Source organism: Tenrec ecaudatus, chromosome 18 (assembly GCF_050624435.1).
Source record: "Tenrec ecaudatus isolate mTenEca1 chromosome 18, mTenEca1.hap1, whole genome shotgun sequence".
Taxonomy (NCBI): Eukaryota; Metazoa; Chordata; class Mammalia; order Afrosoricida; family Tenrecidae; genus Tenrec; species Tenrec ecaudatus.
The window spans coordinates 23,213,317-23,238,652 of record NC_134547.1 but is presented as its reverse complement, the minus strand read 5'-3'; the positions used below and the strand labels follow the sequence as shown (position 1 = coordinate 23,238,652).

The 25,336-nt window shown below is 47.6% G+C and overlaps 1 protein-coding gene across 4 annotated transcripts; it reads left to right on the top strand.

Annotated features, from left to right (window-relative positions):
• Positions 1-134: 134 nt before the first annotated feature.
• WTIP (WT1 interacting protein) lies at positions 135-25,267 on the top strand. 4 transcript variants are annotated; one of them, XM_075536310.1, is made up of 8 exons: positions 153-945; positions 3,856-3,957; positions 14,118-14,185; positions 14,347-14,409; positions 14,588-14,718; positions 15,430-15,481; positions 16,193-16,261; positions 19,938-25,261. In XM_075536310.1, the coding sequence occupies exons 1-8, from the start codon at positions 279-281 to the stop codon at positions 20,076-20,078; spliced, it is 1,293 nt and encodes a 430-aa protein (XP_075392425.1). In that variant the 5' UTR covers positions 153-278; the 3' UTR covers positions 20,079-25,261. The 4 variants fall into 4 exon arrangements, 2 of the variants coding, with proteins under 2 accessions (XP_075392426.1, XP_075392425.1); XR_012780828.1 differs by lacking the exon at positions 19,938-25,261 and having other exon boundaries at positions 136-945; positions 14,500-14,718; XM_075536311.1 differs by lacking the exon at positions 15,430-15,481 and having other exon boundaries at positions 146-945; positions 19,938-25,267.
• Positions 25,268-25,336: the final 69 nt, after the last annotated feature.

Sequence of the window (25,336 nt, the reverse complement as noted above, 5' to 3'; positions counted from 1 at the left end):
TCGCATTCCTGCTCCGGCAAAGGAGTCCCTCCGCCCGCCGCGCCGCGCGGGCGCGGCCCACGCCGCCGAGCGCGCATTCCTCCGCCGCCGCGCGGCCCGGCGCCTAGCGCGCGCGCACCGCCCCGCGCGGGCCGGCCGAGCGAGCCCGGCCGGGCTTCGGCCTCGCCCCGCCCCGCGCCCAGGGGTCCCGGGGTTGGCGGCCGGCTTGGAGCGGACGATGCGGCGGGGCGGCGGGAAGCGGGGGCGGAGGTGACGCGCTCGGGCCGGCGGGCCGGGCCATGCAGCGCTCCCGCTCGGCCGCGGACGAGGCGGCCCTGCTCCTGGGCGGGCTGGCCCTGCGGGAGCCGGAGGCGGCCGGCGACTCCCAGGGCCGCGGTCGGCCGGGGCCGGGGCCGCGGGCCGGACTCGGAGACGAGGCGGCGCCGGCGCTGGGCCGCAGAGGGAAGGGCGGCGGCGGCGGCGGCCCCGAGGCTGGGGCGGACGGACTGAGCCGCGGGGAGCGAGGCCCGCGGCGCGCGGGGCCCCCCGAGCTCAGCGCGCAGCTGGTGGGCAGCCCGCGGGCCAGCCTGGCGGGCTCGGACGGCGGCAGCGCCCGTTCCAGCGGCATCAGCTTGGGCTACGACCAGCGCCACGGCAGCCCGCGGGCTGGCCGCTCGGACCCGCGCCCCGGACCGGGGCCACCGTCGGTGGGCAGCGCCCGCTCCAGTGTGTCCAGCCTCGGCTCCCGCGGCTCGGCCGGCGCCTACGCCGACCTGCTGCTGCCCGGAGCCTGCCCGGCGCCAGCGCGCTCCCCGGAGCCTGCGGGACAGGCGCCGTTCCCGCTGCCGTCGCTTCACCTGCCCCCGGGGCGGGACGGCGGCCCGAGCGCGGCGGAACGGCGGCTGGAGGTGCTTACTCGGGAGCTGGAGCGGGCGCTGGAAGCGCGCACTGCGCGGGACTACTTCGGTGAGCGGGGCGGCCGCGCCGCGCGCCCTGCGGACCCTGCCGGCTCGCGAACGAGGGTCCGGGCGGCCGCGGAGAGGAGACGGCCTAGGCGGAGCGTTGGTTGGATGGCTCAGGGCTTGGGGTTGGAGGCGGCGGCCGGGAGGAGCAAGCAGCGTCTCCTGCAGCATTTCTTTGCGGAGGTTGTGTGAGCCTGCCTGCCAGGTTCTGGGGGTTCTTAGGACAGCGGTTTTAACCCCAGGGGATCGGGCCACACAAGGGATCAGGTCACACAGGGATCTAGTGACAATAACCCATTTTCTACCTTGGAGGCCAAAGATCAGGCTAACAGAATCAACTCTTCTAGGATGATGTTTGTGTCTTAGCCCTTGGTAGTTGCCTCTTCTTACCCAGGTGTGTCCACAGATCCAGGTAGTAATAGGAACTGTGTCGGGGCTGACGCTAAAAGTTGGTCAGGGTTGGTGGGGCATTTTGTCTGAAGCAGAGCTCGCCACCTGCTTCCTATAGCGTCTGAGGAGAATGATGGCAGACATGTGGTTTTTCAAGACAAGCTGGAAATTCAGATTTTGGAGATACTTTTCTGGGTTTGGAAAACTCTAGGCAACCACAATTTTCTTCAAATCTATACAGTTGGGCATTTGACCTTGTAGACTTGCAAAGGTTTCTGGGTAAGAGTGCAGGTGTGAGGGTAGATGAGTTCACTTTAGAAAGAGAGGTCCAGCTGGCATTGAGGGGATGCGTTGGTGAGGACCAGGCTGTGACTCGGTGAGGTTGTTGATGGTAGAGCTGCTCCCATGAGGATTGCGGAGTCTGGATACTCATGAGGGGAAGGGATGAAGTCAAGACTAGGGGCAAAGGAGCCGAGCCTCTGAGTGCGATTCACGGGAGAAAGAGGCAGGGAACTAGCGGCAGGTGCAGCATGTGGGGAATCTGGAGCTGAGAGCAGTAGGGAGAGAAAGGGACTGTCGGACTGCCCAGGAATACTGGGAAAGCCCCAGCCCCATGTCATTTATAGACGTGGTTTATTTGAACCCTGCATTTTCAAAGCATGTTAATTAGAAGTTACTTTTAGTATCAAAGGATTTCACATACATGTTTAGAGTTCTTGCTTTCCTTGGAGAATTAGAATCTCTGGCAATACTGGGCCTGCTTCCTTCCCAGTAGCTATCAGGAGAGCTGAGGTGTGGCCACCACTTCTGGTGGTTGCTAGCATTTCCTTTACTCACCTGGGTCCCCATCTGCCCACCTGTACATTCCCACCTGGTTTTCAGGACCATTGACTTTGTTCTCCCCTGGGTGTCCCTGGAAGGCATGAGAGAGCTGGAGAAGAAGAAGAAACAAAAGACCCAATGTAGGTGACACCCTGGAAACTAAAGAGTAGAGGTGGTGCCCACCTCTAGCAAGGTCCAAACCCAGAGTCCGCAGACCTAGACATTTATTTAGGAGATGACTGAAGTGTGGGCAAGTTGGGATTGCGGGTGAAGTAGTGGGGACCTTTTCATGGTGCAAGAGGTTTGAGCATGTTTATGTGTCGAGAGGAGCCTGGTAGACAGCAAGAGGGGGTGGAAAGGACACCACTTCCTAGAGCACGTCTTCATGCCCTGTCGGGTGTGGGAGATCCTGGGGAACTGAAGGGGCTTACCTGGTTTCCTACTGTCTAGGTCCCAGGGTGGGTCAAGGGAGAGGGCTGCCCAGGGACATGCCGTTGGGCTAGAACAGGGGTTTCACCTGCCATTGCTACACGTTTCTCCCTTCTGCCCATCTTGTGCTGCCAGGGATGGGCTTCAATTTCATCCAACATTCCCAGATACCTGCATACCAGCTCCCTCCCACATTTCCTTTTAGGTCTTTGTCAGTGACCCTTCCCCAATAACCCCAGTTCTGCCAGCTGTATTTTTTCCATTGCTCATATTTCCACCTGACATATGGCTGAACTGGTGGTGTGTCTCCTTCCATAGAATGGAAGCTCCTTGAGGGCAGGCCCTTCATTTCATGCCCTGCAGACTCGCCAACGTCTGAACTGTGTTAGGGTTGTGACAGGCCATCAGTGTCTGTATAAATAAGCAAGAGAATAAAGATAGGCTTTCTACTCCCACAGAGTCACAGCCCTGGAAGCTCACAGGGGCAGTTCTGTTCGGTCCTTTAGGGTCGATAGGAGCTGACATTGACTCAGTAGCAGTGAGTTTGGTTTGGTTTTGGTTTATGGTCAGAGGAAAGTATTGCTCGGGAGGGTCAGTGACTGTCCTGCGATGTGCCTGTTTGGTTTTAGCTCTGTGTGTCAGAAAATGTGTATTTTCAGTTTGGAGAATATGATTTGGTTCATAGAAAAAAGATTCTACCTTAGTCCAAAAGCAGGTCATGGGCACAGGGGCTTAGCCTGACTTTTTAGGCATAAACCTTTATATTTGATAGTAATCATTATTATCAAATAAAGCAAGGACAGCTTTAGTTAGTTCTTACTCTGTACCAGGTACTCAGCTAAGCATTGAACTTTCAAAACAAAGCAGCAGGGAGAGATCAAGCAATGAGCTAGACGGTGGATGGGTGTTAACTTGGGCTAAGTGGAAGCCCACAAGCGGGAAAAGAGAAATCAAGGACTGGATGGGGGCTAAACTATTGGGGATGGGGCTGATTAGTAGTTTTAACTGTTGAATACAAAGTTGATGATCTGAAATGGGAACCTCCACCTAATTCCCACTAAAAATTGTTATAAAAACAAGCAAACAATAGCAGCATCACCAAACTGTAATTGGCCCCATGTTAGTCATATGTAACCAAGTGTTGGAAGCCTAAGGAAGTTAACTTGCCCAAATCAGAACCTGGTCAGCATCAGGGTGGGGAGTCGGATGCATGTCCATCTGACTCCCCATCCATGGTGCTAAGCCCTGTTTTCTCCTGCATCTTTTCCCTTAGGCATTTGCATCAAGTGTGGGCTTGGTATCTACGGAGCAAGGCAGGCTTGCCAGGCGATGGGGAGCCTGTTTCACACTGACTGCTTCATCTGCGACTCGTGTGGTAGGTAACTTCTCCTCCTGGCCCCTTGCATCTTGAACAGAGAGAGCTAAGCCCTAGATAGTGGACCACCTCGTTGTGCCCCAGGCTGGAGTGCAGAGGAGGCTTATCATGATCTTATGCAAATAGGTTGTGGCTTCCCCTCTGGGCCTGGCCTGCTTTTGAGAGTTAGGCCCATGGGGAGATCTGCTGCCCTTGGGAGGTAGGCCAGGAGCTCATGAGCTGACCAGAGGGGACAGCTGGACTTGGGACCAATCTTCCCTTTTAATTTTATGTATACTATGTCATAAATGTTGTAATTTAATCTAGACATTAATTTTTTTAAAGGTGATTATAATGCAGCCACCGGAATAAATCTGCACTTGGACTTTTCTGTCGCTCTTTTAAACCTTATCCTGAAGTAGGATCTTTTTTCCCCCCAGTGTTTATGTTGTCTTTTGCTATTTGTGTTCTGTGCGTGTAGCTTTATTTATTGTGATTAGAAGCCCTGGACTGCTCACCACAGGAAGGCGGTTCAAACCCACCAGCCTCTGCGGAGAAAGATGAGACTAATCTATAAAGATTGACAGTGTCGACAATTCTACAGGAGTCTTTGAATTGGAATAGACTCAGTGACAGTCACTTTGGTTTTGGGTTTTATTGTGAATTAGGGTATAAATTTACGGCGCAAATTAACTTTTCCATTCAAAGATAACGAAACGTTTTGTTTCATGACATTGAGTGCAATCTCCTCAGTGTAATGTTCCCCGTGTTTGCCATTTCCACTTGTCCTTCCTTCCTAGCGCTTCATGAGGCCTACTGCTGTGCAGGGAACCTGCTGGGACCCTGCCACTCATGGCAGTGAGTTTTCCTATCTTCTGAGCCTTGTCCTGGCCAGATGCTGTCTTTTGATCTTTTACGGTTGGTTGTTCTGAGACCTGTGTATCTCCCTGGGGTTATTATTGACCTTTCAGGCCTGCCTCTTGCTGGGCTGAAAGTTAAGGAATGGGAGTAAATTCAAGTTTAGATTGAAAGGTGACTGAAAACCATAGCCTCTGGGGTTCCCCTAGTCGCTATCAGACCAGTAAGTCAGGTTTTAAAAATTTTTTTATCTTGAGTTTTGTTCCACAGTTTTCTCCCTTCTATCCAGGACCTTTTATTGTCTCTGTTTCAGAGTGGGCCAGCAGTGCAGCTCGGTACTCCATAGTTCTTGTAGTCTCAGGGTTGTGGAGGTTGATGTTCATAAGGTCTACCATTCCTTTGAACTAATTATTTCCATGAGCCTTTAATTTCTTTACTCTTTTGTGCTTTGTATGGGGAAAGACCAGTAGTGACATCTTAGATGGCTTCTCACAAGCTTTTAAGACTTCAATCACTGCACACCAAAAAGAACATTGTCTTTGTAGGCTCTGTTGTGCCAGGTGACCTTGATGGTGTCCCCCAAGGCTATGGGCTTGGGCTCCCACACCAGGGACTTCTTCTCTCAGTATGTCTGCATGTGGCTAAGACATTTTCATAACTTTGTAAGCTGGCATTTTTAAATTACTTACACTAAACATCTCAATATTTTATTCTATAAAAGCTGCATACATGCAGTTAATTCAACCATCCTGAGAGAGGCTAATTGTAAAAAGCACTTATCGTTCCACAGATAATTCCATTCTTCAGAGGCAGCCTAGCTTTGTGAGTCAGCAAACCTAGCTTCCCAGAGAAATGCACAGGAGCCACCTCGCTCCACAGCCATGCCTCCTGCCCAAGGGCACTCAGGCTTCTCCCACCATTCTATCTCATGCTCTTGGTGCTCTTGCCTCCGTGGCCACCAGTTCTCTGCCATCTCTCTGTACCCAGGCTCTCCTAGATGGAGGAGGACTTTTAGAGTAGTGCAGGAGTCTTAGGATCCAAAGGACATGCTTTCCTTCTGGCTCTTCTTTCTTGATGGGAGTATTATCCTTCTTATTTTTTCCTAAATATTAAGTAATTTGTAGATACTGAATTATTACTACTAATATATTCCTTTCCCCTCCTTGTAATTTTAAAAATAATTTTATTGGGGGCTCGTACCACTCTTCACATTCCACACACACAGCCATTTGTACATTTGTTGCCTTCATCATTTTAAAAATATTTTCTTTCTACTTGAACCCTTGGTAACAGCTCCTCATTTTCCCCCTCCCTCCCCCACCCTGCCTCCCTCATGAGCCCCTTGATAATTTATAAATTATTGTTAGTTTTTCATCTCTTACACTGTCCAATGTCTCCCTTCACCCACATTTCTGTTGTCCGTCCCCCAGGGAGGGGGTGATATGTAGATCCTTGTAATCGGTTGCCCCTTTTCCCCCACCTTCCCCTTCCCCTCCTGGTATTGCTAATCTCATTATTGGTCCTGAGGGGTTTGTCTATCCTGGATTCCCTGTGTTTCCAGCTCTGATCTGTACTAGTGGGCATCCACTGGTCCAGCCAGATTTGTAAGGTAAAATTGGAATCATGGTAGTAGGGGAGAGGAAGGATTAAAGAACTGGAGGAAAGCTGTATGTTTCATTGGTGCTATACTGCACCCTGGCTGGCTTGTCTCCTCCCCTCAACCCTTCTGTAAGGGGACGTGCAGTTGCCTACAGATGGGCTTTGGATCCCCACTCTACACTCCCCCTCACTCACAATGATTTCATTTTTTGTTCTTTGATGCCTGATACCTGATTCCTTCAACACCTCGTGATCACACAGGCCGATGTGCTTCTTCCATCTGGGTTTTGTTGCTTCTCAGTTAGATGGCTGCTTGTTTATCTTCAAGCCTTTAAGACCCCAGACGCTTTTTCTTTTGAAAGTCAGGCACCATCAGCTTTCTTCACCACATTTGTTTATGTATGCGCTTTGTCTTCAGCGATCATGTTGGGAAGGAGAGCATCTTGGAATGCCAGTTTAATAGAGAAAAGTGTTCTTGCATTGAGGGAGTACTTGAGTCGAGGCCCAATGTCCATCTGCTACCTTAATACTAAATACTGTAAATATATACACATAGAGCTATTTCCCCATCCTCATTTATAAATATATTTACATATGTACATGTCTGTATTTAGACCTCTATAAATGCCCATTGCTTCCTAGTTCTTTTTTTAAAATAATTTTAACAATTTATTAGGGGCTCATACAATTCTTATCACAGTCCATACATATACATACATCAATTGTATAAAGCACATCTGTACAGTCTTTGCCCTAATTGTTTTTTTCTCCTCTTTTCTTTTTTTTACATTTTATTAGGGACTCATACAACTCTTATCACCATCCATACATATACATACATCAATTGTATAAAGCACATCCATACATTCCCTGCCCCAATCATTCTCAAGGCATTTGCTCTCCACTTAAGCCCCTTGCATCAGGTCCTCTTTTTTTTTTCCCCTCCTTCCCCTTTCCCCCCTCCCTCATGTGCCCTTGGTAATTTATACCTCGTTATTTTGTCATATCTTGCCCTATCCGGAGTCTCCCTTCCCCCCTTCTCTGCTGTCCCTCTCCCAGGGAAGAGGTCACATGTGGATCCTTGTAATCAGTTCCCCCTTTCCAACCCACTCACCCTCCACTCTCCCAGCATCGTCCCTCACACCCTTGGTCCTGAAGGTATCATCCACCCTGGATTCCCTGTACCTCCAGCCCTCATATGTACCAGTGTACAGCCTCTGTCCTATCCAGGCCTGCAAGGTAGAATTCGGATCATGGTAGTTGGGGGGAGGAAGCATCCAGGATCTGGGGGAAAGCTGTGTTCTTCATCGGTACTACCTCGTACCCTAATTAACCCATCTCCTCTCCTAAACGCCTCTATGAGGGGATCTCCATTGGCCGACACTTGGGCCTTGGGTCTCCACTCTGCACTTCCCCCTTCATTTAATATGGTATATATATACATATACACATATATACACATACATACACACACTTATATTGTTGTTTTTTTTTTTTTTGCATGATGCCTTATACCTGGTCCCTTGGCACCTCGTGATCGCACTGGCCGGTGTGCTTCTTCCATGTGGGCTTTTTTGCTTCTGAGCTAGATGGCCGCTTGTTCACCTTCAAGCCTTTAAGACCCCAGACACTATCTCTTTTGATAGCCGGGCACCATCAGCTTTCTTCACCACATTTGCTTATGCACCCATTTGTCTTCAGCGATCCTATCATGGAGGTGTGCAGTCAATGATATGATTTTTTGTTCTTTGATGCCTGGTAACTGATCCCTTTGGGACTACTCGATCACACAGGCTGGTGTGTTCTTCCATGTGGACTTTGTTGCTTCTGAGCTAGATGGCCGCTTGTTTATCTTAAAGCCTTTAAGACCCCAGTCACTATCTCTTTTGATAGCCGGGCACCATCAGCTTTCTTCACCACATTTACTTGTTCACCCACTTTGGCTCCAGCTGTTGTGTCGGGGCTTCCTAGTTCTTTCCTCTATTTCCTTTTACTTTCCTCTTGTCCCACTATCATGCTCAGCCTTCATTTGTGTTTCAGTAATTCCTCTCAGTTACATTCCCTTGATCAAGCCCTACCAGGACTCCTACACCCTCCTCACCATCGATTTTGGATCAGTTGTTGTTCTCTTGTCCCTGGGGTTGTTAACACCCACTTCCTTTCCCCCTCCTCCCCCTCACCCAGTCTCCCAGAACCATCAGTCCCTTGTTTTCTCCTTCAGCTTGTTTATCCTGCCTGTCTTATCTAGATAGACTTGCAGAGATAATAATATGCACAAAAACAAGACAGAGCAAAACAAAGCAACAAAAGAAAACAAAACAACAAAAACCAAGGACAAAAAAGGAAAAGCTTGTAAATAGTTCAAGGTCTGTTTGTTGACCTTTAGGAGTATTTTCCTATCGAGTCTGATGGTGTGCCATGCCCTGGCCCCCCAGTCTATTTTTGGTATTCCTTGGGGACTTCATTGCTCTGTTCCCCTTGCTGTTCTGTTGCACGCCATTAGTGTTTCGCCTCAGTGTGGTGTGGTCAGATCAGACCACTTCCCGCACTGTGTCTCCAGTGTTGTCCCCCGTAGTGTTATGGGTCAGTGAGGGATGTCGTGTCTCATAGTGGGGCTGGCCCTATGGTCCTCCCTCTGCGTTGGCTGCTCTGAGCAGGGATATCGTCCTCAGGGTTTGGTGGGCCAGGATGTGCTTTGAGCGGGAATACTGCCCTCAGGGCTTGGTGGGCCAGGATGTGCTCCACTCTTTCTTCCTCCCCCTTCATTTGTTCCTGTGTGCTCTGATGAGACATGTCCCTCCCCCTGAGCTGTAGCTTCAGTGCTGTGCACATAGTTTGGAGATGGCTCATTTTAAACCCAACAGAATGACAAAACTGACCAACCCTCATGCTAGAGTTTAATACACTATTTGCACGGTCCCACCCAAAGTTTCCATATGCTTTGTTTACATGATTTACAAGCTATCTAATCCCATTGGTGGGCCACAGACACCTCATATTTGCATACTCCTGCCGGGTCCTTTAGGAACCCTGCTGGCATATCGGGTACACATTGCATTGCTAATCGCGAGGTCAGTGGTTTGTACCCATCAGCTGCCCTGCTGGCTGCCCCTGTGAAGATTGACATCTCAGAAACGCAAAGGGGCAGTTCTACTCTGTACTGTAGAGTTTGAATTGGCTCGATGGCGGTGCGTTAGAGTTTGACCCACTCACTTGCCAAGCATTGTAAAGTCTGTGGCTATAAGAGCCATAGCCAGTCATCCATTGCACTGCAGTATCTGTCATGGACTTTGTCAGACTATTGTAGTGATCCAAGAAGGACATGTTGGAGATACATTTTCTGAATGCAGATGTGTCTCTTCTCACAACTTGCTGTTTGGGAAGAGATGCTCAAGATGGACACAGGTCTTTCGGAGCCGGGTGCCATGTTTCTAGAGGTCAAGAGGCCCTGAGCTCTTCCTTGGTGCGACTGGTCAGTGTTTTCAAGGGCCACCTGTGGCCTACTCTGGTGGTAGATCGGACTGCTATGTAGGCGGGGTGTGTGGCGACTCAGAAACAATTCTTATTTTTAGAATCATTTTAAGCAATTCTTAAATAGAATTTTTAAGTCAGTATTACTACTAGAAATAGTGGCCAGTGTTGCTATTAAATTCTGATGTTACCCTAATTATCATTAATGTGTGTGTGATCTGTGTTTTCAGTAGCTCTCAGGAAGAGGGGTGTTTCTTTGCACAAATCCTGGACACTGTTTGCGTTATAGCTTCTAGGGGTGGCTATGGACTGCACAATTCCAGGGGTACAATTCACAAACCAAAACACCACGTGCACAGACACCAGCCAATGCCGACTTGTGGTGACCCTATAGGACGGGGTAGAACTCCCCCTGTGGGTTTCTGAGACAGCAAGTTACAAGATTAGAAAGCCCCATCTTTCTCCCAAGGAGCGGCTGGTAGTTTCAAACAACTGACCTTGTGGATCTCAGCCCTGCAGTTAACCACTATGGCACCAGGATATGGGACCGATTTATACATGCACACTTTAAAAATGGAAGCCTTGGAGTTGCACAGCCTGGCCGAGGACAGTCTGTTGATATTTGGTATAAGCTTTTTGGTCCATTAGATGAAGGTTTGTAGAGCAGACCATAGTTCTATGTTCAACGGTCCATACACGTTTGGTTTCAACTCATCCATTACAACCCTCTCAGTGTACCATCCTTCCTCCCTGGGTTTGCAGTTTCTAGTCCTGCTTCATGCCCAGCCCTATGAACTTCGTTCTTGGGTAAAGACTGCTCTTTTGATCTTAAATGGAGCATTGTTCTAACACCAGGTGAGTTTGGCTCCAGACTTCAAAGGTTACTAAGAACCACTTCTCTCAGGTCTGTCTAAATAAGATAGGCTGGATGAACAATCTGGAGGAGAAAACAATGAAACAATGGGACCGATGGTTTAGGGACATGGGAGAAGAGGGGGTGATGGGGAAAGGAAGTGGTGTTAACAAACCCAGGGACAAGAGAACAACAACTGATCCACAATTGGTGATGAGGAGGGTGTAGGAGGCCTGGTAGGCCTTGATCAAGGGTAATGTAACTGAGAGGAATTACTGAAACCCAAATGAAGGCCGAGCATGATAGTGGGACAAGAGGAAAGTAAAAGGAAAGAGAGGAAAGAACTAGGAGGCAGAGGGCATTCGTAGAGGTCTAAATCTAGGCATATACATATGTAAATATATATATGAGGATGGGGAAATAGATCTATGTGCATATATTTATAGGTTTAGTATTAAGGTAGCAGATGGACAATGGGCCTCCACTCAAGTACTCCCTCAATGCAAGAATACTTTGTTCTATTAACCTGGCATTCCAAGATGCTCACCTTCCTGACACAATCACTGAAGACAAAGTGGGTACATAAACAAATGTGGTTAAGAAAGCTGATGGTGCCTGACTATCAAAAGATATAGCATCTAGCATCTTAAAGATTTGAAGATAAAAATGCGGCCATCTAACTGAGAAGCCACAAAGCCCAGATGGAAGAAGCACACCCACCTGTGTGATCATGAGGTGTCGAAGGAATCAGGTATCAGGCATCAAAGAACAAAAAATCATATAATTGTGAATGAGGGGGAGTACAGATTGGGGACTCAAGACCCATCTCTAGTCAATTGGACATCCCCTTACCGAAGGGTCACCGGGAGGAGATGAGCCAGCCAGGATGCAGTGTAGCAACGATGAAGCATACAACTTTCCTCTATTTCCTAAATGCTTCCTACCCCGCCATCATCATGATCCCAATTCTACCTTACAAATCTGACTAGACCAGAGGATGTTCACTGGTACAAATAGGAACTCATAACACAGGGAATCCAGGAGAGATGATCCCTTCAGGGCCAGTGGTGACAGTGACCATTCTGGGAGGGTGGGGTGGAAAGGGGGAACCGATTACAAGGATCTACATATAACCTCCTTCCTGGTGGATAGCAAATGGACAACAGAAAAGTGGGTGAAGGGAGACATCAGACAGTGTAAGATATGACAAAATAATAATAATTTATAAATTATCAAGGGTTTGTAAGAGTGGGGAGCTGGGAGGAAGAGGAAAATGAGCTGATACCAAGGGCTCAAGTAGAAAGCAGATTTTTAAAACATTTTATTGGGGCTCATATAACTCTTATCACAATCCATCCATTGTGTCAAGCACATTTGTACATTTGTTGCCATCATCATTCTCAAAACATTTTATTAATGCATACGATAGTAATTTGTATGCATTCCATTTCATTTTTGATGAATTCTAATTTTCTTAGATTCATACTTTGTGTATTCCATGTTATGCTTATTAATGGGTGTTTACAGTTGTTTCTGCTCATTTTAAGTTGTGCCCCATCAGCACAGGAAGGTTCTGGAAGCTTTGCCCCATCCATCCTTTACTTTGAGGAAACGAGTCTTCCTTGGTCATAGTCTGCCTCCCAGTCGGAACGGCTATCTTCTGCACTCTGTCAGACGGCACTCCACAGCTAGCCATTAAGCTTTAGTGGCTTCTCCCTCAGACATGGACTGCCCAGTCTGCCTTAGTCTGAAACTGCTGCTGAACCCTACAAACCATGGCTGACCCTGCTGGTATTGGAAATACTGATGACAGCTTCCAATATCCCAGCAACTTGAGAGTCACCATGGTACAACCGGCTGACGGACAAGTGGTCAGTAGGTTTCTCATTGATACCCTTGGTTAGGTTGAGGAAATTCCTTCTTACTCCTAGTTTGGCATTGTAGTTCTCCTCTAGCTTTTATTTTTTTCCTTTTTTTGTGAGTGAGTGAGTGTGAGTGAGAGAGAGTGAGTGAGTGAGTGAGAGAGAGTTAATTAGTGAGAGAGTGAGTGAGTGAATTAATGAGTGAGTTGAGTGAGTGGGAGAGTTAGAGTCAGTGTGAGAGTGAGTAAGAGTGAGTTAGTGAGTGAGTAAGAGAGTGAATTAGTGAGTGAGTGAGTGAGTGAATTAATGAGTGAGAGAGTGGGAGAGTGAGTTAGAGAGTGAAAGTGAGTGAGTGAGAGTGAGTTAGTGAGTGAGAGAGTGAATTAGAGAATGAGTGAGTAGGAGGGTTAGTGAGTGAGTGAGAGTGAGTGAGTCCTCCTCTAGCTTTTAATGGTCAGGTCTCTAACATCTTGCCGTGAGGGCTGATGTTGCTTTTGTTTTGGCAAAGACATCTTTTTAGTGTTGTGGCTGTGGGTTGAGTCAGCGCTTGACTCACAGCAACCCCTGCACAATGAAATGAAACATTGTCCAACCCTGCATCATCCCATGATTGTTTGCAGATTGGATTGATGTCATCTGTAGGGTTTCCACTGACTGATTTTCACAAGGAAATTATTAAGAAATAGAACTTTTGTCCTAGTCTGCCTTAGTCTGGACTCTCTGCTGAAACCTGTTCGATGTTATAGCAACATGCAAGCCTTTATTGACAGAGTTGGCCATGAGGTTTAGTAGGTAGGAATCCAACCTTGGCCTCTTGAAGGTGAAACCGCCGCTGCCCAGTATTGTTGGTAAGTGCTAAGGAGTTGGTTCTGACCAATAGGGGCCGTGTGCACAAGAGAAGGAAACGCCGCCCAGTCCTGCTCCACCCGCCAGTTGTTCCTGTGCTTAAGCCCATTGCTGCAGCCACGTTGTCAGTCCTTCATCCCATCGAAGGCCTTCCTCTCTTGTTGTCCTTCCACTTACCGAGCGGGGTGTCCTTCTCCAAGCACTGGTCTCTCCTGACAATATGTCCAAAGTAAGCAAGTGGAAGTCTTGCCATCTTTACCTGGAAGGAGCACTGACCATCCTTACTCTGAGACAGATGTTTAGTAGGTAGACAGATGTTTAATAGTAGGCTCCTTCATGTGATAAAAATTGTACTTCCAGTAATCGTGGAATAAGGAAATTTATTCCTAGAAATTGACTCTGAATTCAACTGAACTTGAAGTGGATGTATTTTTTATTAATCAAGGTGATTTCTATTTAAAATGTAGTTCCTTATACATTTACAGTACTGTGGACAAGATTCTGTTTAATTTTTCCCCCCCTGAAATCGTCATTGTTGTGATAATCATAGTAAAACCTTGAAAAGAACATTTTAAATCCACCTGCGATGCCCTTTCTCATATGCTGGAGGCAGGTGCTGAGAGATGAACGCAAGGAGCCCCATCCCTAGTCTGCAGCAGTCCAGTGACCCCACCTTCATCCTTGTCTTTCAGGAAGACGGCTCCGAGGGAAGGCCTTTTACAATGTGGGTGAGAAAGTGTACTGCCAGGAGGACTTCCTGGTGAGTTAAAGCTGTGTGCCTGACTGGTGCCAGGGGGAGGGCCTAAAGGTGGGGGATTCTCCTTCTGATTCACATGGACATTGGAGGCCCGGAGGCAGATATTCTCTGGGAAATCAGTGGCCCTTTGTCACCTCACACCCTGGATTTCTGTCCTCTCCCAGTACTCCGGGTTCCAGCAAACAGCTGACAAGTGTAGTGTGTGTGGACACCTCATCATGGAGATGGTAAGAACCTACCCCCTTCCCAGACTCCTGGAGCCCCCACCCCTGTGACCAGGGTGGACTCTGAGGACCCCATCCTTTCACCTGTTCCAGACTTGCCAGGGGCTCAGACCAGACCCTCCTCTGGGGGCTGTGCTTAGCCTTCCACCTGCATTGACCCTTCAGTGCCTCCCACCCTCAGATCCTCCAGGCCCTCGGGAAGTCCTACCATCCAGGCTGTTTCCGGTGCTCTGTGTGTAATGAGTGCCTGGACGGGGTGCCCTTCACTGTGGACATGGAGAACAACATCTACTGTGTCAGAGACTATCACACGTGAGTAGCCAGCACCGTGGAGCAGACAGGACTCATGCAACCTCTCCTTGAAGAATTTTTCTAGCCACCCTGCCTGCCTATGCTCCGCTGTTCTTGGCCTTTTCTTAGAAGGCACAAGCGGAGGCGCTTCTGGCCTCTCCTTGTGATCTCTCTGTGATTGGGGCAGGGCGTGCCTTGGATTGTCTCTCATGTGATCCAGCCACCGGTCATCTCTTTCCTCCCTCTGCCTTGTCCCCCATGCTCCACTTCTCTTAGTGGTGAGGACTCTGCTAGTTGCCAGCCAGCATCCATCCCTCTGCTCCCAGAAGCAGGCAAGGCTTCTTGTACCTGGGAAGACAGCCTTGGATCACTGCAGAGCCTGTCTCTTTTTACCCCTGGGACTGGCCAGGCCACCATTCCCCTTGGGGCTCTAGGTTCTTCCCTTAGAGCTCCTATCTGATGCTATGTGTGGGATAGGTAGTCAGGGAGGGGGCAGGAAAATCCAGGAAGCAGTTGGGAGAGGCCAGAACCATCCTGCCAAAGGTGATAAGATGAAGGCGAATTGGAGAGCCAGATAGAAAGGCTAGTGCTAAGAAGACATGACAGAAGCTGTTCTGACCCCAAAGTAAGACGATTGGATGCTTGGGTCATTTTGCGGGTGGACATGATGTCCTTGTGCCCTTGCCTTCAGGTCACTCAGCTGGTGACTTCTGGTTTCCTTTATTCCTCCAGGGTTTTTGCACCAAAATGTGCCTCCTGTGCCCGTCCTATCCTCCCTGCACAGGTAGGAACCACTCACCTGGAGATGTTTAGACTCCTGGTCCAGCCCAGCATCTGATCAGGCCTGTTTGGGTCTGTCCCAGGTGTGGAGCCACAGTGGGAGGGATGAGCGCATTCTCCTGCCCTGTATCCTTCAGGGGTGAGGGATGTGTGTTGGGCCCTTGCATGCAGTTGTGGTAGAAGTTAGAAGAAAATGGTAACCCCCGCTGCTTGGCTTCCCCGCTGCCTCTCTCAGTTCCATCTCCATTGACATAAGGGCCGCTTGCTGGGTCCAATCAGCTCTGCAAGCTGAGGTCTGTGGGGCAGCAGGAGAGAGAAGGATGTGGATTGTGCAGAGTAAAGACCCCCGGGTCATCCTCTGTGTGCTTGTTTCACCCCAGGTGTGTGTGCCTGGGGAAGTTGGGCCAGCAGTGGTCTTTCCTGACTCCAAGGAAATGAAAATGACACGCAGACATGTCCCCCACCTTCCCATTCATTGGCAGCTCTCACTCGCGCCTGTGTATGCTCCTGGTTGCAGTGAGGATGCAGGAGGTGCATGCATAGCCATTCTTGGGGACCCGCTGATAGCTGGTGTAGCCCCCACGGAACCCCTGGTGTCATTGCTCACACAGGAACGAATCTCCATCCATCCACCAAAGACATGCTAGGTTCTGTAGATGGGTGCTCCAAAGCAGAATTTGCTTTAAGCCCTGGTCAATCCCGTCTCTTTCTGCAGGGCTGTGAGACAACCATTCGCGTGGTCTCCATGGACAGAGACTACCATGTGGAATGTTACCACTGTGAGGTGAGCCTGGGCCCTCTTGGAAGGTGGTTGGTCGGGGACACCCCCTCCCAGACACGGAAAGTCAGAAAACTTCCTGAAGGAGAGAATAGCCGAGCTAAGATTTGAAGGATGAGTACGTAAGAGTTAGCCATTGAGTTAGACTATTTCCAGGTGGTGAAGTTGGAAGTTGACTGAGAATTTGGCAGGAGCTGGTGACAAAATACCATGTGAACTAAGGATGTGGGCTCAACCTTAGGAAAATGGATTTCAAAGGATGATCAGATTGATTACCAACGTAGAGAATGTTTTGGAGGAGGAGCATGTGGGGGTGGGGACCCTGGGAAGGTACAGAAAATGATCAAAGTTCTGCACATTGACCTGGGATGACAGGTAGGCTGAGTCAGGGTTGTGGTCCTGTGTTCAGAACATTAGATTGATTGGATTGCTGCTTAGACAGTAGAAGGGACTGGATTTGTTGAGAGATGACTGGATATGGGGGTTTGAGGTTGGGAGGCAGGACGAAAGGAGGAGGGTGCTGGATGTTCTTTTCCGTAGCTGGAAACACAAGCATGTCGGTCTCCAGTAGGTAGGTTGGCGTTCTACAGCTCAGAGCATCTGGGATGTTAGTGTAGAAATTTGGAAGTCCTTGGCACATGGCTTTCTCCACTTTGATATTCTGCCCCGTAACTTCCACAAGCCTTGAATTCTCAACTCGAGGGGGAACGCTGCGCTGTGATTGGGTACTTCCAAGGGTGAACTCATCAAATGATGAATTACATTGGGCAAATCTGTTGCACAAGATCTCTTTAAAGCCTTGAAGAGCTAGAATAATACTTAGAGGACCCCGGCTGGCCATTATATCAATCATCTCACATGCATGTGGAAGCAGGACGATGAATAAGGACCAGAGAAGAGTTGATGCATTTGAATGATGGTGTTGACAAAGAGTATTAAAAAGCACCAGAAGTACAGACTGCCAGAAGAGCAAAGAAATCTCTCTTGAAGTACCTGCCACCAGAATGCTCCTCGGGAGGAGCACGAGGCGAGCCCTCTCACTGACTTAGGGCATTTTATCAGGAGTGACGTCATGCCTGGTAAAGCAGCAGGGCAGTGAAAAAGAGAGGCCCTCCACAAGGGGGATTGTCACTGGCTGTAATGATGGGCCTGGACATAAATTACGAGGATGGGGCGGGACTGGCCAGTGTTTTGTTGTACATAGGGTTGCTATGGGTTGGAACGGACTCCATAGCACATAACGACACTACAAAGGTAAGGCTTCCTGCAGCTTGAAGACCAGACAATGAGTTGGGGCAATCACAGGGTTCACCTCATTTGTTCCTTTTTTCCTCAGATGCAGTGCCTTTTGTCCATTGTCTGAAAATCAGGGTTCTGTACATTTTGTTGTGATTTTCAGTTGTTTATGTTACAGTGAGACACATAGTCCAGTCCCCCTAGTGCACTGGGCCAGAAGGAAGAGTACTACCATTGCATATAGAGGGCAGCTGGAGCCAAGCGATGAAGAGGATCTTCCATGGAGAGTTCTATAGAGGAAGGACTTGGGGCTCAGGACAGTCTGCAGCACCAGTCTTTAGGGGCTGCCTCGAGGTAAATGGAGGCTGAGAAGGAGTGAACAGGAAAGAGGAGGAATGTTCCAAGAGGAGCTTGTGTGACGAGAAACCCCGAGAAGAATAGGAGGGCACACCCGTGAGGAATATTCAGTAGAAAGTTTGGGTCCCTCCGGGAGGGGTCCAGTGGGAAATCCTGCTGCGACCAAAGGAGCCAGGAGCAGGCATGGTCTGCAAGGGGCCAAGGTTCCCTGGGACACGATGAGTGGGTGGTAAAGACAGTAACAAGCTATCAGCTGTATTAACTTTGCCTGCCCTGCAGGCATCAAATTGTCCTGGGGACTTCAGTTTTCCCTTGGGATTTCTGAACTTGGTCCTTAGTTAAATGTTGAAAATCAAAGCACATGTCTTCAAGCTGCTCGTGGTTGATCCAGAGAGGGAAATTGGCTCCTTGAGGAAACTCCATCCCAGACAAGATTTGATCCCAGCGCTTGTGAGCAACCACCTTCTGAACTGTGAAACCAGGTGTCCTGTGCACCTGTGAGACAAGGTTACCTGGCCTCACAGGTTCTAGGGAGCAGTTGGGTAGGAATTGGAATCTACAATCCCCTCCACCCTTCCCTCTCTGGTGTGTTGTGGTTATCTGTAGAGCTATCAGTGGTCTGTGGATGGACATGAAGCCACGATTCCACTTTCTGACCTGTGAAGAGTTGGGGAAACTATTGGTCTCAGTGTCTTTGGCCAACAAATATTAAAGGTGCAAAGTAAGGGTCAGCCATGGATTCAGTGAATGTGATCAAAGAACCACCTTGAGGGAATGGACATCCGGAAGGAAGAAGGAAAAAGCAGTCCAGCTGGTCTTGCTAGGTACCCGCTGACTTTGCCGGCATGTCTCCTAGGGCTGCCCTTCATGTTTTCTGTCAGTTATTTACAAAGGTCATTTAAGGATAAGTCATTTTGAACATAGAAAATTAACTAATAAAAGCTGTGGCAACAGTAAAGAGGCAAGATGAGGACCGTAAAGCAAAGCTGTAAACTCGATGCCTTTAATCCCGCTCTTCCCACTGTTTCCTAAGGCCTCTGGTCAAGTATTTGCCTTGCCACGTGCCAAGTTCACTATGTCCCCTGTAGCACAGTTCTCAGTTGTTACCTTCCTGTTCACGTAAAGCTTTCCCCCAAGTGGAATGTTCCTCTGTGACAAGCCTTCCTGACTTTGCCTTTAGAACAACCCACTTCTAAATTTTTCGTCATTTTATTTATTTATTTTTAATTAAAAAATTTTTCCGTCATTTTAATTTTCCCCTCATTTGCTCACTTTTCATCTTTTAATGTCTGATGAACCCTCCAAAGCTCAGTTCTTCAGAATTTTCTCTTTTCCAGTTAACTTTAGGAAATTTAATCTACTCCTTTTGTCTCTGTTTTTTTCCTTTGTCTCTAAAGACTGTTAGTGTTCTGACATTCACACGTTCCTCCAGCTCTCTCGCCGCCCTTCTCTTCAGTTACCCCTGTTTTAGATGTCTAGTGCTGCTCTGACAAAAACACTGACAGACAAATTTATTCTGCCACAGATTTGGAGGTGACAGGTCCAAATTCAGGGCACTGTCCTTAAGGAACTATTTGGGGGGGGGGAGGCCTGTCTCCTGTTCATGTCTGTGGGCCCAGTATCCCTTGTGGTTGGCATCAGTTCTCCCCTGAGTCAAGGAGGTTCTCAGTACAGGCACCTGGGATCACAGGACAAGTTCTACCCCAGCTCTTCTTCTTTGGTATTGCTAAGGCTACTCTGATCTTGTTTAATCTCTTTTAAGTAAAAGAAATTGACTTAAAGATACATTGCAATTATGTAAATTGAATCTTGCCTCATTAATTTAATTGTCTCTAATCCTGATGCATTTACATCAGAGATATTAGGATTTATAACACATGGGATAATTAGATCACTGAATGGAGGGTAATTGCATGATACTGAGAATCACAGTTAAGAATTGGGGGAACACACAACTCAGTCCGCAAAAACCTCCCTCAGTATCTTACCTCAAATCCCCTGTGTAGCTACTCAAGTTTCCCACCCATCATTTTTGCGTGTGCTGATACAAAACACCTCCCCTTACCCTGAGTTCTGTGTTCTTCCATAGGACTGTGGCCTGCAGCTGAGTGGGGAGGATGGACACCGCTGCTACCCACTGGAGGGCCACCTGCTGTGTCGCTGCTGCCATCTTCGGCGCCTCCGGCCTGGCCCCCTTCCATCACCTGCCATGCACATTACAGAGCTCTGAGCAGGGGCCTGGTGCCCGACCTGGGGCTGTGTGTGTGTGTGTCTGTGTGTGTGTCTTGTGATGTGTGGGGCAGTTTGGGTGGCCCCTGTGTGTGTGTGTGTGTGTTGTGTGTGGGCAGTTTGGGGTGGCCCCAGGTTAGTTTTGGAGCATTGTGTCAGGGTGGGCTGGGCTGCCATGCATGCTTCTGTCCCACGGTGTCCTCTCACTTCCCACTGAGCTCCTGTCCGCCGGGCCGGCCCCGCACCATCACGTGTATTTATTCACCGTCTGTGCCTCCTCAGGCAGCTAGCCTCTGGGCTCTGCCTGCCTTCCACTTCACCACATCACTGACTTTCCCTTCTGGGGTCCCCTGTACCCCAAATCTGGAGAACAGGTTTCAGGTGTTGTTTAGAAGGGGTTAAGACCCCTTCCACGATCACTTCCTGGGGTGGGTATGGTCTGGAAGGCTGGAGTTTGTGGTGTGGTTGTGTGTCTCAGAAATACAAACGCTGCTGGTGGGAAGGGTGCCATGTTTGGCCTGGGGACTGCCCTGTCTTTGGCGCTATGGACACACTAGGACACAGCCACAGTGTCTGCCTCATTTTCCACCCTGGCTCCTGGCATGAAGACTGCACCCTCCTCCCACCCTCATTGGTCACCTGAAAAGAACCTCCTCACTCAGAATCCCAGTCACAGGTCGTGGGCACGTGCCCTGCCCAGGTCTCAAGGAAAACACACGTGTGTGTGCGTACCATTGATCTGACTCTGCAGCAAAAAAAAAAAAAGGGATATGATTTGACTTAAATTAAGTTTTGCCTATGAGAATATTTCCATTTTATTCAAAAGAATATTGTTTGTCTTCTAAAAAAAACCTAGACCAAGGTGGTGGTTTCTTAAAAAAAAATTACAGCAATTTCACACGTCCAATTTGTTGTATATTATGCAGTTAGTTTCCAGGTGGTAAAAGCATTGTAGGTTAACTATTTTTATATAAATTCCTTTAAAATCTCAAAGCGTGTCTCTGCCTTTCAGACTTCGGAATAGTGTTGGGGTTTGCTTGCATCAGCGTCTTCAGAATGGTGACCTGCCGAAATGCAGTTTCTCTAAAGCAAGCAAGCATTGCAGAGAGAGATTGAGAATGGATGATTGCTAGAGAGGAGGGGAGAGACGAGAGAGGGGTGTGGAAAGAGATCGAATTCATTGAGGGTAAAGAAGCTGGTGGTCTTTCCCCATTTCTTCCTAAAAATAATCCCAGAGCCAGGTGATATGAAAGCATTTGAATGGGTTTTCAGCCTCAGTAACCCCATAAATTGTGTTAGTCTCAGAGGATCTGGGGTTCATGGTCCCAAGGTGGGCAGGGGTTATATTAATGGTAATAACCTCTTAAACCCTAATTCTTACGTGGTCAATGCCTCCTCCCCTTCTTTGGCCATAAAACCTAGATGAGAGCTTATTGAACTACAGGTACACATGAATGACTTGTGTAGCCTTGCTCTGGGAGGGATGGGAGCTACAGTAATGATTTTGGGACCTAGAAGGGCTAGACTGGAATTCACAGCAACAAAAGCCTGGAGAGCAGTATGGGCCACGGCCTGCCCAGAAGTTTAAGTAGACGTCCAGGTTTAGGAGGGAGTAAAGTAGGGCTGTGCTCACCACCTACTCTAACCTCACCCCTATCCTCAAGGCTGCATTCCAGCTCTGTGGGTTCCTTCCTTTGATTCAAAACTGGGTCCTATCTCTTTAAGTGGCAGCTATGGACCGGTCAGCCAGCAGGTCTTCAACTACACACCTGGGAGGTGTGGGGGCTGTTACAAAGGTAGGAGTCTCTTGGATAGCCTTGGATTTGAATTTGAGGATAGGTCTAGGTATAGCAAGAGTGTTCAGGTCACCAGTAATCTTCCATTGAGAGCTGCTCAGGAGGATCTGTCCCCATGGCTTGTAGGTGTTGAGCTTAGATGCACCCTGAGTGAATGTGGTGGGACTTGGTTGGGAGAGGAGTGTGTGTGTATACACAAGATGTGGGTAACTGCTTGGGCCAGAGTTCGGGAGGACAGGCCTCAAAGATGGGAGAAACTACATGGCCCCAAGGTAGGGTGAGGAGGCTCTTTAGACCCATACCTATGAGCATGTTTGGGTTATCGGACTAGTCTGAGACTTGGTATTCACCAGATCCCTGGTTACCTAGAAATGGCCACCAGCAAGTGTCTAGGAACCTGGAGAATCTATGGGAAGTACATCTGAGGTAGGAAGACAATACTCTCCTTTCTCTGGTCTGTCAGCACTGGTGGGCTGCCCTTCTCAAGCTTGGGAGGGGTGTGTCATGGACTCTTCTGCCCTGTGAGGAGAGCTACCCTGGAGGACAGAGAGCTCCTCAAGGACATGACACTGGAGGCAACTGGTGGTAGTGGGGACTGTGTAGCTCATACACTGGAGAAAATGCTCAGCAGTATTTGTCATACACACATATGCCCAACTACCCATGTCAATCCCATCACCCCACACCCAATGCATACACTTGCTTTCCTTCCTTCATACATTTAAAACTTCATTATACTTAGTCTGATTGTAAAAAAGAATAACTCATTGAGCTTTTGATTGGACCAATTTAGAATATTGTATTTGGATAGGTCTTAGGGTTTCACAGAAGAGGAGGCAATTGTACTTCTGTGCAATGTGCCACACATTCCATATCCTGTTCCCAATTGCCCTTCCTCTCTCGTTCCAGGTAAATAGAGCCCATTGTGCCTGGGTGGCAGCTTTGAAACCTTTAAGACTAAGCATAGACAATGAATTAGGAGGTCAAAGGGAAGAACTACACATTCTTAGGCCAGTTAACAGGCATACCCCTTGAAACCATGAACTCAAGCCTCCAATCCAGTGGACCAAATACCGCAAGGTGTTTGGTGCCACATAAACAGCCCTAACAGTTTGTGCGTGTGTGAATGTTGTAAATATAACATCTATCTTATAACTTCCCACCAAGTCAACTTTTGACAGTAGTAATAGTGACTGCAACCCCGCCCTTAATAACTCCTCCCCTTCTCCCCGCACCCCGGTAACCACCAATAAACGGAGACCTCTCCACACCTGCCCTTTGCCATGCAATATTTCCCCTTTAGTCCTTGGCGTCCTTCATCAGTATAATGTTTTCACACTCCATCCATGCTGCACCTTTTCAGGACTTTTTCTACTGGCTAAGTACTGTCCCATTGTAAGTGCCCATTTTGTTTATTCATCAATTGGTGAGCATTTAGGTTGCCACCTCGGTTGACTATTGTGAATAGTTCTACAAGTAGGAGCAGCTGCCATGAGTGATGCCGAGCTGGCCAAAGGGTAGTGGGTGTAAAGGGTTGAGGAAACTAGGTCAGCCAATTGTCTGAAAGCTCACTGGCATCCCCTTGATAGTAACCTGAGGACTTGGTGGTTGTCAGAAACCAATTCCACTGCCATTAAAGGGATTGAGAAAAGATTGATGAAAACCAGCCAAACACACACAAAAATTAGAAGAATTCAGGAAAACATTACAAGAGAAACCTGACAAAATGCATAGAAAAATTTAAACTCTACAAAAATAGCAAATAAAAATCCATAAAATTAACACTAAGATTTCAGAAATAAGTAATATATTTGGAAGCAAAGAAGAATTTAATGAAGGGTGAACTAGTGAACTGGAAGATAAATCTCAATATTAAACTGCTAGTGGAACAATCAAAAAAGAATTGAAAAAAAACCTAAGAATTTTGTGGAACACAATCAAGAGAAATAATATGTAATTATAGAACAGGAAGAGATAGCAAAATTGCCAAAGTATTGTTGGAAGAAAACTTCCCTGACATAAGAGGTCAGGAGATCACATTCAAGAAGCTGAACAAAGCTTCAAACAGGAGAGAAGCCAAGAGAAAAAAAATCACTTTGACATAGTCAGAATTTCGAAACCAAAGGCAAGGAAAGCATCCTAAGAGCAGCCCAAGAAAAAGTTATTTGCAAAGAAAAAATCAGTAAGAGTAGGCTCTGATCTCTCCGGCAAAATCATGCAAGCAAGAAGATAATGGGATAACATATAAAGAAAGTCTTAAAGAGAAAAAATAGGTATGAACAAAGAGTTCCACATGCACAGATAAAACAACTCCTAGTTCAATTAGGTCATGCCTACTTGTACAGTTGCTACCACAAACATTTTCTTTCTTGAACTCCTTGATATCAGCTCCCCTTTACTCCCTCCCTCCCTCCCTCCCCCACCCTACCACCACCACCACGAGCCCTTTTTTTTTTTGCCTTATTTTACCCCATCCAATAAATACCTATAATTCCACCACTTACCTGAAATTACCTTGATTATATATGATTGTCTATTCTGGACTCTGCACCTGTTTTGTTGGCATACATTTTCCTGCACCAGCACCTCATGTCTGATTGTTGGATCTTCTCTCAATTAAACTTTTTTCTTTTTTTCCCCCAATCATTTTATTGAGAGCGCTTACAATGCTATTACAAGCCATACATATTTGTACATGTGTTGCCATAATTCTTTTTTTCCCCCCTCCCTCACCCCTACCATAATTCTTTTCTAGACAGTTACTTTCTATTGAGTCCTTGGTATCAGCTCTTTTTCCCCCAATTAAACTTTTTTTTCTAGTTGCTACACTCCGTGGTTCAAAAAATTGATACTTAAAAAAGATAAAGGAACCATACACTCAGCCAAACCGCTACTCAAATACCATGGTGAAGTTGGGATGTTTCCAGATACACCAAAATTAAAGGAATGTAATATATATATATATGTATATATATAGTTATATATTTTTCTTTAAATTAAAGGAATGGGACAAAATCAGACTAACCTTAAAAGAAATACTAAGGAGAGTTCTTTGGGCAGAGAATCAACAGACATCAGCCTGAGATTAACTGAGAAACTAACTCAGATGTAGATTTATCCAAAGTAAAGCAATTAAGATTGAAAACCATCAATCAGAGATAGCAATTTGTAATAAAGGCAGTAGTGGGAGTCCGCTGGTTTGGCAGAACCCACACCTACTTTTGTTGTTTGGTGAACCTCTGTTAAAATGGCACTTGTAATCAGGATTCTCTGGGCAGCTGATTAATGTGGAAATCACAAATTTTCACTACTTACTTTTTTCCCCACATTCCTCTGCCTAACTGCATTAGCACCCATAGTAATGTTCATTTGGAACTTTGCTTGTAATATTTATTAATTTCCTAAAACTTGTAATATATTTGATGAAACACTACATTTTCATTCCGTGTGTTTATTGCTTCAG

Bases quoted from the DNA above. Each gene is read 5' to 3' on its own strand.
- WTIP (XM_075536310.1), top strand. From the start codon at position 279: ATGCAGCGCTCCCGCTCGGCCGCGGACGAGGCGGCCCTGCTCCTGGGC. The intron at 3,958-14,117 runs GTAGGTAACTTC...CTTGTCTTTCAG, and splicing joins CTTCATCTGCGACTCGTGTG to GAAGACGGCTCCGAGGGAAG. The intron at 16,262-19,937 runs GTGAGCCTGGGC...GTTCTTCCATAG, and splicing joins TGGAATGTTACCACTGTGAG to GACTGTGGCCTGCAGCTGAG.